At 40.0% G+C, this 14,082-nt stretch overlaps 1 protein-coding gene across 5 annotated transcripts in view; it reads left to right on the top strand.

The window, feature by feature from the left end:
* Window positions 1–14,082, top strand: part of DYM (dymeclin) — a 542,345-nt gene that overhangs the window by 166,885 nt on the left and 361,378 nt on the right. For all 5 annotated transcript variants that reach the window (XM_071208556.1, XM_058277682.2, XM_058277681.2 and 2 more), the window contains one exon: window positions 4,745–4,817. In XM_071208556.1, coding sequence (XP_071064657.1) covers window positions 4,745–4,817 — 73 coding nt within the window. The remainder of the gene's footprint in view (window positions 1–4,744; window positions 4,818–14,082) is intronic.

Here is a 14,082-nt window from a genome sequence, read left to right as displayed (position 1 = left end):
TGAATAGGTTGAGTTTAAGGTACTGGTAATGCATCTAGGTGGAGATAGCCAGTAGGTAATTGGATATGGAGTGACCAAGAAGAAAACTGTAGATTTAAGAATCATTAGCATATCAGTGATGATTGACTAGGGAGTACATCGGGAGTAAGAAGAGAAGAAAGCCAATGGTGGAACCCTGGGGAACACACCAGACAACAAAAGGTTTTCTGAGGAAGTGGATCCTGGGAAGGAATAGAAAAAAAGTAGGTTAGGAGTAAGGTGCCTTAGAAACAGAAGGAAGAACGTTTCATGAAGGAGCAGGTGTCAGTTGTGTCTGAAGCCAGAAGTTACCTAAGATCTCAATTAGATTTGAACATTAGTAGGTCACTTAGTTAGAGCGGGTTGACTGGGGCACAGGAGCATTTCTGTTGGAATTGTAATTTACTTCCAGCTTTTGCTGGAAAAGCCATTTTACTGTTGGCACTTTGTAAAAGAGGTGGTTTGGCCTCCGTTAGTGATTTTCAGTTTGTGATCTGTGGAACCCCAGGGGTTCTGAAAAGGTGCCTCGAGCCTCATTAAAAACAGTGGAGGGTACAACCAGCAGATGGCGATGGAGTAAGGAGCTCCTAGAGTCAGCTCCTGCTACAGGGCAGTTAAGTTACAGAGCTCTCTGGAGCTAGCTGAAGCACCTGTTTGGGGGCTCTAGGAGACCAGAAGAGCATTCTGCAACATCTTTGAAGGCGTGGAAGGAGGAGACTGCCCATCTGCAGAGAAGACTCATAAGTAGAGCGCTCCATGCTGTGGAGGTGGGTGCCCATCCTGCACTGGAGGCACAAGCCGCCTCGGGAGCTGTTCCGCTGCTGGAATTAAAAGTTCCACTTCCCCAAAACAGGGGAGGAAGAGACAGTTGGGCACCAATTTCAGCTATTGATGGGGAAACTCAGTGGGCTACAGTATAATCCTGAAAACGGCTAAAGCTCGAGCCTGTCCAAGTCAGAAAGAGGCCAGGAGCTGCTGTCTTAACTCCACACCCGGCACAAGGGGAAGCAGGGTGGACTGAGAATCCCAGTGCTGGTGGAGACCAGCTTCTTCCCATCCAGATCATATTGCAGGTCTAGCCTATGCCCCAGTGCCACCTCCAACAGGGAGGAAGCTGCAGGGACCTGCACCAGCCTCTCTGGTAAATTACCGGCCAAGCTGCAGAGTCCAGTGATTATCCTACTCTGGCGGCACAAGCTGCCCCAGGAGCTGTCCTGTGATGGGAATTGAAAGCTCCATTTCCCAGAAACAGGAGGAGGAGACATTTGGCTGCTGATTTCGGCTACTGATTGGTAGGCCAACTCCAAGACACATACTCATCAGAATGTCAAAGGCCAAAGACAAAGAGAGAATTCTGAGAGCAGCAAGAGAAAAGCAATACATAACATATAAGGGATATCCAATAAGATTAAGTGCTGATTTCTTACCAGAAACCATGGAGGCAAGAAGACAGTGGTCTAATATATTTAAGATACTATAAGAGAAAAACTTCCAGCCAAGAATCTTATATCCAGCAAGACTGTCTTTAAAAAATGAGGGCGAAATTAGAATATTCACAGATTAATAGAAACTGAGAGAATTTCTAAGCAAGAGACCAGAATGTCAGAAAATACTAAAGGGTGTGCTAGAGCTTGAAAAGAAAAGACAGGAGAGGCCTGGAAGAGAGTCTAGAAATGAAGGTTATATCAATAAAAATAACTAAAAGTGTCAAAAGAGTGGTGAAAATAAAATAGGAGAGAGAACACTCAAGTAGTCAGAAAGAAACTTAACCAATGATGTAAAGCACTTGTATTCAGAAAACTGCAACTCAATGTTAAATCAAAAAAGCCCTAAATAACTGGAAGAACATCCATGCTCATGGTTTAGAAGACTAAATATTAAGATGTCAATTCTACTCATATTGATATACAGATTTAATGCAACCCTAATAAAAATAACACCAGCATTAAAGAAAAATTTGAAAACCCGATCATTAAATTTATTTGGAAGGGTAAGGAGTCCTGAATAGCCAAAAACATCATAAAAAGGAAAAGTGAACCCTCATCTCCAGACTTTAAATCATAATACCTGTCTGTAGTGGTAAAAACAACATGGTACTGGCCTAAAGACAGACACAATAGACTAATAGAACCAAATTTATGGTTCAGAAACAGACCTTCACAGGTATGGTCAAGTGATTTTTGACTAGCTTGTCAAACTCACACAGCTCAGGCAGAACAATCCATTCAACAAATGGTGCTGAAAAAATTGGACATCCATAGCTGAAAGAAGAAAAGAGGACCCCTATCTCACACCTTATCCAAAAGTTAACTCAAAATGGATCAAAAAACTAAAAATAAAAGCAAGAACTATACAACATCTAGAAGAAATTATTGGAAAATATCTTCAAGACCAAGTGGTAGGTGGTGAATTCTTAAAGGAGAGAAGAGAAGGACTGAGTGGATTACTGATGTTTAATGTATGTACAAGTTTTAATTAGCTTTACTGTAAAATTGGGGAAATGTATAGAGTAGATGGTAATACAAGTAACAGCTAGTTTATAAATGGGGATGTGACTGAAAATGGTAGTCTAGTTATGTAAATGCCAATTGATAGAATGCTTGAGAATAATCTAGGAACTGGATAGCATAGTAAAGCAAGAGGTGGGTGAGAATTGTGGTTAATGGTACAGATGCAAGAGTGTCCTTTGTTAACTAGAACAAATGTATATCACTACTGCAGGGTGATGAGAATGTGGAGAAGCATAGGAAAAATACAGCTGGAGTGACCTATGGACTGTGGTTAATAGTAATAATATAATATTCTTGCAACTATGCCAAAGATGTACTGTGTTGATACTGAGGCAATATGGAAAATGTGAGCCAAATGTACACTATGGACATGGTAACAATCAAATGATATTATTTTAATCAGTAGCAAATGACCACAACACATTGTGGTGTGTTGATGGAGGGCTATTGTTTGGGAATTCCGCATATGTGCATGATTGTTTTAGAAGTTTACAACTTCTGTCATAAAAAATATATTTAAAAAATAATAGGGTGGGTTGGGGGAAAAACATGCCAAATGTAAGATGAGGATTATGATTAGAAGTAAGATTTTGACAGTGTTCTTTCATAGTTTGTAACAAACGTTTCATGACAATGCAAGGTGTTGGTGGAGGGTTGATGTATGGGACCCCTGTATGATGTTATGCATGTTTGCTTTGTAAGTTCACAATTTTTACTATACTCTTAATTGTTTATGTATGTTCATATATTAATGATATAAAGATAATAATCATATTGGTTAGGGGAAAACTACTTTGTTTAGTAGTAATATTTTGACAATGCTCTTTAATCATTAGTTTAAAAAGTTTAAAAACAATGCAAGTTATTGGTGGTAGGGTGAGATGTTATATGTTTGTTTGATGTTATATATGGTTTGTAAGTTCACAACTATTATACACTTATTGTTTATGTATGTTTATGTATGAGTGATATATTTCAATAAATTTTTTTAAAATGTGAAAAAAGAAAACCAAAAAACAGTGGAGGTGGGGAGGATTGGATATGGCTCAAGCAATTGAGTGCCTACCTCCTACAAGGGAGGTTTCAGGTTCAGTTCCTTCAGTTCCTGGTGCCTCCTAAAGAAGATGAGCAGACACCGCAACCAGCAAGATGCCACAACCAGCAGATGCTGCAACCAGCAGAGGCTGCAGATGCCGCAACCAACAGACATTATACTGAGCATACTCCACAAGTGCTGCAACGAGTAGATCTGCAACAAATAGATGCTGCAACCAGCAAATGCTGCAATGAGCAGATATTGCAACAAGCAGGCACTGCAACTAGGAGGGAGCGGAAGTGACTCAAGCAGTTGGGCACTCACCGCCAACAAAATCCAGGAGGTCCTGGATTTGGTTCCCGGTGCCACCTAAAGAACTTGAGCAAGACTGTGAGCTGATGCAACAAGATGATGCAGTGAGATGACACAACCAAGAGACTCAATGAGGAAACACATTGAGAGACACAACAAACAGGGAGCTGAGGTGACTCAAGTGATTAGGCACCTCTCTCCCACATGGGAGGGCCTGGGTTCAGTTCCCGCTGGCTTCTAAAAAGAAGACAAGCAGACATTGAGTGCAACCTTGGGAGGTGGGGTAGGGTTAGGAGAAATAAATAAATAAAAATCTTTAAAAAAAAAGGAAGATGAGCAGACAATGAGCAGACAGACAAGGGAGCCATCTTGGGGGGGGGGTGTAAAAAAATCATTAGGGGTAAGATGAGATATTTATTGGGCTGGGGATGTGGTGGGGTGTTTTACAGGTTCTCTATCCCTGCTTCAAACAAAACTTAGGGTAGCTTGATTTTTATCTACTTTATATGTTTGACTTCAATGTGAGATTTTATTAGAAGAAACAGCACATTATAAGAAATTTAAAAACTACTGGTCTGGAGGGGCCATAAGATACCTTTAAGCTTTAAATGCTATATAATTAAGAGCTAGTGTTCAAAATTCCTAAACTAGACGAAGATCATAATAGACACTTCTTCATGATTTAGATTTTATTCAGAGCTCAAGAGTAGCATCTGAGTTTATGCAATTATAACTATTCTTCTTTTCTTTAGGAACAAAGAGCTAACCTCTGAACAACTCCATTCTATTTTCTGCTTTGTTTTTTTTTAAAAAAAAACAATAACACATACACACAGAAAAGCAAAAAACTCTTTATGTATCTTACCAGGTTCTGACTCAGAAGATCTCTTGGAAGAATTGCTCTGCTCTCTGATGCAGCTAATCACCGATATTCCACTCTTGTAAGTTCTGGCTATGCCAGGGTTTGTTTTAATTTCTTTGTATATTGAAGATAATTTATCACATTAAAGAGTCTGTGGGTCCTGGTTTAGTACTTCTATGTGTATTGTCTTTTAAGGACTGTACATCTATGGAATTCTTTTATCTGTATTGCCTAATAGTATTTAGACTCTGAGTATCCAACAGCAAAAGAGGAATTTTATGTTGTTAAGGGGAAAATAATCCACCTATCTAGCAACATTAAGCATATGGTAGACACAGAATTAGATCAACCAAAAGCTCTCTGTAAACAAGGATTTAAGATAGATGTAATTATTGGGAAGTTGAAAGTAAATTGCTCTGGATACTTTGAAACACATCCATTAGTGGCAGAGACAGCTATAAATAGTTATGCACCCAATATTTGTTTGATTTTATTTCTGACTAAAGAGGCCAGATTTCCATTTCCAGTCTTTCTACAGTGAGAATTAGGCAGAAGTCCTTGAATTAGACTTTTGAGTAAAACTCTCTAAAGGGAACTGACTCACTTAGGAGACTTACCTTTTTGTGCTTGACATTCCTCCTTTCCTCCTTCCTGTTGCCTGGAATATGGATGAGGTCTTTGAGTTGCATGCCTATCTTGGCACCATGAGCCAAGACACTCACAGAAAGAAAACTCTGCTTTGACATCATTGAGCTGCTGAACCAAAGCCATCAACTGCCAATATCCCTGGACTTCTCATACTGGGAGATTAGACCTTTGTTTGTTTAAGACACTGTAACTGAGTTTCTGTCACTACAGCTAATTGTAGTTTCATTCTGATTCAGAACGTTAATCTAGTTTTTTATAATTGTGTCCCTAAGAATCCTTTTTAGATATCTTGTTCTTATTTGTTTCCCCAACCCCCTGTGAAATTTTAATACCATAGATGTGCTCTATACCTGTTCTCTACTGTTGCCCTTTTGAGGGCCACAGTCAATTGTATTATCCTGTGATGTTTTTTGCCTCAACAAGAAACACCCTTGGCAATGATATTTCCTGCTCCATTGAGGACGCATATTTTAGAGGAATTATTTTTGAAGTAAAGTAGTATATCTTGTATTAGGGTTCTCTAGGGAAACAGAATCAACAAGAGATATCTGTCGATAGTATGCGATTCTATAAGAGTCTGTCACGCAGCCATGGGGATGCACAAGTCCAGGTTCCACAGGCAGGCTGCAACCAGGGGCTGTAATGAAAAGTCCAGTGAAGGTTCTTGATGAGTTCTGGGAGATGTTGGCTGTCCAAAGATGAGCTGGAAATTCTCTCTCAATACTGGAATCACTTCCCCTTTTAAGGCATTCAACTGATAGGTAAAGCGTCACTCATTGCTGATGGCAATCTCCCTGATTGATGTCATTATAACCAGCTATCTATGATTTACCAATGGGTAAAGTCAATGGTGACTAAAGTCCATAAATGCCCTTGTATTACAGTTAGCCCAGTGCTTGCTTGACCAAACAAGTGGGCACAATTACCTGGCCGAGTTGACACAATTGCCTAACCATCACATATCTTAAGGTTTATCATCACAGAATCTCAGATCTGCATGTAGGTAGATATGGTTGAAACATGTCATTTGCCCGAGGATCAATAAGGAATGAGAGGTATTTATGAGAATACGGGCTCTTGGCCTGTGTGCAGCATTCAGCATTTTAATATAGATTTAGAAGTGAGAACCATCAAACCCTGTTGTAAGGTTTTAGTCTGAAGCTCTAATGCCTGGAAAGGTAGGACTAAGGAAACGGAAGTATCTCCTGATAGGGAAGGGCACAGGGGAGAATTTCACATGCACATTGTACTTTTGGTGGCAGACACAGTTATGTGCATGCCTGATATTCTTTCTCACCTCTCTTTAACAGAACATTAGTATTGTTTTGGGGTGACATTGTGTGCCCAGCCTAATCCTTAGACACCATGGCAACTAAATGTGGCCACATGATATACTAGAGGTCAGTGATAGACCATGAGTTTTCTAGAGCATGTACCCTTTAGCTTTTTGCTCCTTCTGCTTCTCCTTCTCCTTCTGCCTTCTTTTCTGGACTATGGAGGCAATGCTTATGCATCTTTTTTTTTTTCTTAAGATTTATTTTTTATTTATTTCTCTCCCCTTCCCCTGCCCCTGTTGTCTGCTCTCTGTGTCCATTCACTGTGTGTTCTTCTGTGTCTGCTTGCATTCTCATCAGTGGCACCGGGAATCTGTGTCTCTTTTTTGTTGCGTCATCTTGCTGCTTCAGCTCTGCATGCTGCATCAGGCAGCTCTCCTTACAGGGCATACTCCTTGCGTGTGGGGCTCCCCTACATGGGGGACACCCCTGCATGGCACAACACTCCTTGCACATATCAGCCCTGCACATGGACCAGCTCACTACATGGATCAGGAGACCCTGGGTTTGAACACTGGACCTCCCATGTGGTAGATGGGCGCTCTGTCATTTGAGCCAATTCTGCTTCCCACTTATGCATCTTAAGAGTATCATAATGAGTACCACACACAAAGAATAGCATCCCAAAAGTCTCCAATAGTGGTGGCAGTATTCAACTCTTAAAACAACTCTGGACTTCTTCTGTGAAAAAAAAATTTTAATAGGTAATGCTTATTATGGTTAAGATGCTGTAGTTAGGTTTCTCTTATATATATGGTTGAATGCAGTTCTTAGTCCTATAGGTCTTAACAAAAATTACACTGTAAACATGGAAATTCATTGCCAAGAAAGCAGAGGACTTTCACTCTCTAAGATAACCAATTCTTACAGTTTCTAATTCATACTTTTAAGTTTTTCTTTCTGCAAGTACAAGCCAACGTCAACATTTATTCTTATTTTCTTCCCTTTATTACATATACACATATATGCATACTCTTTACAATATTAAAATATAGGTCTTTAGATTCATACATAAATAAAGGAGAAAATAGCATTCCTGATGTGAGAACATGGTTTATCAATAAGAACAGGTAAATATAGAAAAGAACAAGTTGAAGATAATGTTAGAATAAACTATACAAAGAATGGAAGCTCATATCATGGTGACTAGTGATAGTTTTACTTGATGACTTTTTTTTTATTAAAATTTTTTTTTTATTTTTAAAGAAGCTTTAGATTACATAAATGTTACATAAAAAATAAAAGGAATTCCCATATGCCCCATACCCTCCCCCTTCCACTCTTTCCCACATTAACAACATCTTTCATTAATGTGGTACTTTTGTTATAACTGATGAGTACATATTGAAGCATTGCTACTAACTATGGACTATAGTTTATATTATAGTTTACACTCGGCCCCGCAAAATTTTTATGTTGTGAGAAAACGTATAATCGCCTGTGTCCACCATTGCAGTGTCACTCAGGACAATTCCAGTATCCTGAAAATGCTCCCATGTTACACCTATTCCTCCCTCTCCCTTCCCTCAGAACTTCTGTTGGCCATAGAATTTATATCAATGATACAAGTTCTTCCATTGCTAGAATAATAATGTCTGTAATAGAATAATAATAAGTCTATTTTTGTCCATTGTTCATTCCCCAATCTTGAGGATTTTGGGATGTGATGCTCACTCTTTTTCTAATTGAGAAGGATTTACTTCCCATGGGGTAGATGGATGAAACTATCTTGCTTGCAGTTACAGACTTCCTCTGTTCCTTGGGATGGACATTGTCCATCATCATCCTTTTGTTAGTTGTTCTGGGTGAATCCAATGAACTGGAGAGTAGGTGTTGCAACACTGCTGAGATTCAGGGCTCAACTGGCACATGAACGGACCAAAGATTTAAATATCTGGGATATACACTTAACAACTATAGTGCAAAGTATAGGTTCAAATAAAAGGGGCAGAAGAGCCATGTGTTGGGAAACTGTAAATGAGTCTAACTCTGTTACACTGGGGAGCATAAATTCTAAAGTAAGGCCAACTGATAGGGTGTTGATTCCCTACTTATAGCTTGTCTGCCCTACTTATAGTGTCTGGATGTCTCTAGAACCCTCAGGAACCCTGCTGTTTGAGGCGCTGTTTACTGTGGCAGTCAGTGAGATCATCCTGATATGTACATAAACATAACCTCTAGAATGACCTCCTGACTCACGTTGAAATCTCTTAGCCATAAAAACTATTTTGTATTTAATATTTCCCGCTTCTGGTGAAGGTCTTTTTCCAGATGGATCACTAGTTGGCATTTGATAGTAATCCCTCGGTGCCAGGGAAGCTCATCCCCAGGAGACATGTCCTATCCAGGAGTGGGGAGGGGGGAGGTAGTGCATTTAAATGCTGAGTTTGGCTTAGAGGCCACATTTGAGCAACAAGGGGGCTCCCAGGAGGTAACTCTTAGGCAGTTTATAATACCATGCTGTTTCAATTTCACTATGAAAAGGTTCATAAATACTATCATGCTTGATGACTTTAAATCCTTTTCTTGCCTAATTGGGTAGAACTTTAAATATAATGTTGAATAGAAGTGACAAGAACAGACATCCTTGTCTTATTTTTGATCTTAGGGGGAAAGCATTTCATCTTTTACCATATTGTATTAGTCAGGGTTCTCTAGGGAAACAGAATCAACAAGAGCTATCTGTCAATAGTATACAATTTTGTAAAGGTCTCTCATGTGACCATGCGGATGCACAAGTCCAGGTTCCACAGGCAGGCTGCAACCAGGGACTCCCAGGAAGGTCCAGTGAAGGTTTTTGATGTGTTCTGGGAGATGTTGGCTATCCAAAGATGATCTGGGGGAAGCAGATTTGGATCAATGGATAGAGCCTCTACCTACCACATGGGAGGTCCAGGGTTCAAACGCAGGGCCTCCCAACCCGTGTGGTGAACTGGCCTACCTGCAGTGCTGATGTGTGCAAGGAGTGCTGTGCCATGCAGGGGTGTCCCCCATGTAGGGGAGCCCCACACACAAGGAGTATGCCCCCTAAGGAGAGCCCACCCTGTGTGAAAAAAGTTCACCCTGCCCAGGAGTGGTGCAGCACACACAGAGAGCTGATGCTCTATCCATTGAGCCAAATCTGCTTCCCTAATATTTTAATTCACCTTATTTTCATATCCTTAAAAATAGGCAGTTTTTATTATTTTTTATATAGTCAGTGCTTTTTAAAATCTACCTATGTTTTTTTCTAGTTTTCTTTTTATCTTGTTACTTTATCTTGCTTGATAATCTTTCCTTTTGAGTGCAGTTTGTTAGTGAAGAACATGGCATTGACTGAAAAAAAAATTTACCAATAACTTTTGTCTGAAATGTCTTTATTTTTATTTTTAATTTTTTTATTCATTTTAAAAAAATATTACATTAAAAAAATATGAGGTCCCATTCAACCCCACCGCCCCCACCCCACCACTCCCCCCACAGCAACATTCTTTCCCATCATCATAACACATCCATTGCATTTGGTAAGTATATCTCTGGGCATCACTGCACTTCATGGTCAGTGGTCCATATCATAGCCCATACTCTCCCATGTTCCATCCAGTGGGCCCTGGGAGGATCTACAGTGTCCGGTAATTGTCCCTGAAGCACCACCCAGGACAACTCCAAGTCCCGAAAATGCCTCCACATCTCATCTCTTCCTCCCATTCCCCGCACCCAGCAGCCACCATGGCCACTTTTCCCACACCAATGCCACATTTTCTCTGTGGACCTTGGATTGGTTGTGTCCATTGCACATCTATGTCAAGAGGAGGCTTAGATTCCACATGGATACTGGATGCAATCCTCCTGCTTTCAGTTGTAGGCACTCTAGGCTCCATGGTGTGGTGGTTGACATTCTTCAACTCCATGTTAGCTGAGTGGAGTAAGTCCAGTAAATCAGAGTGTAGGAGTTGAAGTCTGTTGAGGCTCAGGGCCTGGCTATCATATTGTCAGTCCAGAGATTCAAATCCCCTAGATATATCTTAAACCCCAGCACCAACTACAATTCCAGTAAAGTAGCATGAAAGTCTTGTGAAAAGAGATCCCATCTATGTCCAGCTCCATCACGCAGAAACACCAGCTCCAAAGAAGGGCCAACTGACATGGCTGTGAACCCCATCTGCCATGACCATAGAACCTGTGGGTCTCTTTAGCCCTCAAAAGAACCAATACCTGGGGTTGTATCTACTTTTTCTGTCTCTGAGACTCTGCTCAGGTGTGCATAAGGGCAATCCTTCTGACAACCTCCAGACTCTTTTTTAGAGACTCATAGCCATGTAAACGCATTTCTCCTTTCCATTTCCCCCTCACATTAGGTCAAACAGCATTTTAAACTCCTGTTATTATATGTAGACAGGGATATTCTGCTGGTCCGCGTTGAACCTTTAATTCAAGGTCATTGTCTGAAATGTCTTTAATGCTCTTTTTTTTCCAACATGTTTTAAAAAAATTTGTTTCTCTCTCCTTCCCCCAACCTTCTGTTGTCTGCTCTCTGTGTCCACTTGCTGTGTGTTCTTCTGTGTCTGCTTGCATTCTTACCAGTGGCACCAGGAATCTGTATCTTTTTTTTGCGTCATCTTGCTGTGTCAGCTCTCCGTGTGTGTGGCGCCACTCCTGGGCAGGCTACACTTTTCTTGTGTGGGGCAGCTCTCCTTACAGGGTGCATTCCTTGTGCGTGGGGCTCCCTTACATGGACATGGGGGCACCCCTGCCTGGCATGGCACTCCTGTGCTTATCAGCACTGCGCATGGGCCAGCTCATCAAACATGTCAGGAGGCCCTGGGTGTGAACCCTGGACCTCCCACATGGTAGGTGGATGCTCTATCAGTTGGGCCAAATCTGCTTCCCTTTAATGATCTTAATCTTGTTCTAGGCCTTTGTTTGATGTAGAAATTTAGATTCACATGTATTTTCTTTCAGTTATTTGAATATATTCACTTTCTTCTGGACTTAGTTGTTGCCATTGAGCTGTCTGTTGTCAGGTTAACAATTATTTCCTCATCTTTGGTAGTCTGTATTTGTACTATGAAATGTTTGGGTATAGAGATGTTTTTCTTTCTCTTGCTCATTATTAATCTTGAATCTGAGGATTTATTTTTATCCAATCTGTAAAATTTCTCAGCTACTGTCTATTTGATTATCATAATTTTCTATATCCTTTCACCTGTTTCTTTTTGGAACCCCTGTTTAGATCTGTGTTCTCATTCTGGTCCTGCCTGTCTCCTGACTTTTTCTTCATATTTTCCATCTCATCTCATTGCTGTTCTTCTTTTTATGTAACTTCTTTTGCTTTAGCTTCTGGTTTATTATTTCTTTGTCATTCTGATTCCTTGTTTGATCAAATCCATTGGAGTTTCAAAGTCCAATGAGTAAATTTTTAATTTTAGAAGTTCCCTTTGTTTTGTTTTCATAGTATTTATCTTATGTTTAAGTTCATTTTTTGCTTTTTCATAATTTAAAACTTAGCTTAATACTTTCATATTGTTGTTTTCTTTTCGCATGCTCTTAGGGGCTCACATTTTGCCTGATGTTTTTAGTGGCTGGTCATTTTTGCTGATAGTGACTTGTTGTATTCTCTACTTTTTGTGAGTTTGTCTTTTGTGGGGCTTGAGTATCCTTTGTGATCTGAGGTGAGGATAGACATGTCCCTCTGGAGCAGAATTTTTTAAAATAACTTTTTATGGAGAGATAATTCACACATGGTTTATCCATTTACGATGATTTTAACATATTAATACAGAGCTGTTTTTGTTTACTCCTGTCAAGCATTTTCGTGGTCTCTCTCCCTTTCTTCCTTGGTAGATATTTTTCTAATCCATCTTTTTTTTTTTTTTTAAAGATTTATTTAATTTATACCCCCATCTTGTTGTTTGCACTCACTGTCTGCTTTCTGTATCCATTTATTGTGTGCTGTCTCTGCTCATTTTCTCTTTAGGAGGCACCAGGAACCGAACCTGGGTTTTCCCATGTGGGAGAGAGGCACTCAGTCACTTGAGCCACCTCAGCTCCCTGGTTTGTTGAGTCTCTCATTGTCTTTCCTTTTTGTGTTGCATTATCTTGTTGTGTCAGCTTGCCTCACCTGCCCATTGCACCAGTTTGTTCTCTTGCTTGTCTTCTCCTGGAGGCAGCAGGAACTGAACCTGAGACCTCCCATGTGGTGGGCGGTAGCTCAAGTGCTTGAGCCACCTCTGCTTCCCTAATCCATCTTTTCACTGAGTATAGCTCTCAAGGGTCCCAGCTTTCTGTGGAGCACCCATTTCTAACTCCCTTCATAGGAGAGGGCTTGAGGCAATTTCATCTGTCCTCAAAGGTGTTAAAACCCAAGTTCCTGGGTACAGTGAGGTATTTTCTGTGCCACACTTCAGTCCCTCTTTAGGACTGCTCCTATGTCAGTTAAACCAGTACTTACTCTGCTCTTTGCCTCTCCTTCTAGACAGATTGCCACTCGTGAGTCTAATTCCAAAAGAACTTGCACTCTTCTCTCTAAATTTATTAATAAAAGCTGTGAGCTCTGAATAAGTGTGCAGAGTAAAAAAATAAAATAAAAAATGTATCCTGAATAAAGTTGTATAATTGGTTTGCAGAAATAACATTGGCTGTTTCAATTAACCATTGTAAGGGAGGTTGGGATAGAGGGTACATGGCAAAGGGGAAGAGGATTGCTCTGATTGGTTTGGACCAGTCACACTTTATCTCTTCAGTCTGGGTACAAATAGAATTGGATCTCTGTTAGCAAGGAAAGAATGGGGATGGCTCTTGGGTATCCAACAGCTTCTGGTACAGGAGCTGCTGCTATTGAGTTGCAGTGATGGATGGTTCCAGTGGGGACACAAGGGAAGAAGAAAACCTGAATTGTTAAACATAGGCTCGCCAGTTATCAAAATTCCAAACACTTTTGTAGTGTAGGATATTTAGCTAAAGCCTGGAAAGGCAAAGGAAAAAAGAGCAGTGTCTGCACAAGACAATTACACTCTAGATGATTCCTTCTCATCTTTTAAATCTCAGCTAAGGTGTAATCTCCTTAGAGAAGCCTTCCGTTATGACTTTTCTAAAATGGTTTCCTGACTTATTTTCTTTATAGTACTTACTACTATCAAAACTTATGTCTTTAGTTATCTTTTTAAAAATTGAAAAAAAGAAATAATTTGCTCCTTACTAGAATGGAATGGAAGCTCCACAATTAATATGTCATTTATCTTGTTCATTGAGGTGCTATGGTAGTGCTTAAGAACAGTGCCTGAAATAGCAGGTGCTTTATAAATAATTATTGAACAAATGCATTTAAATTATATGATATAAATATAAGTTTTGGTTCTAAATGAGTGGCTCATTTAATAAATA

This window comes from Dasypus novemcinctus, chromosome 16 (assembly GCF_030445035.2).
Source record: "Dasypus novemcinctus isolate mDasNov1 chromosome 16, mDasNov1.1.hap2, whole genome shotgun sequence".
NCBI classification, from domain to species: Eukaryota; Metazoa; Chordata; class Mammalia; order Cingulata; family Dasypodidae; genus Dasypus; species Dasypus novemcinctus.
The sequence above is the reverse complement of the archived record's forward strand: the minus strand, read 5'-3'. Positions and strand labels throughout refer to the sequence as shown.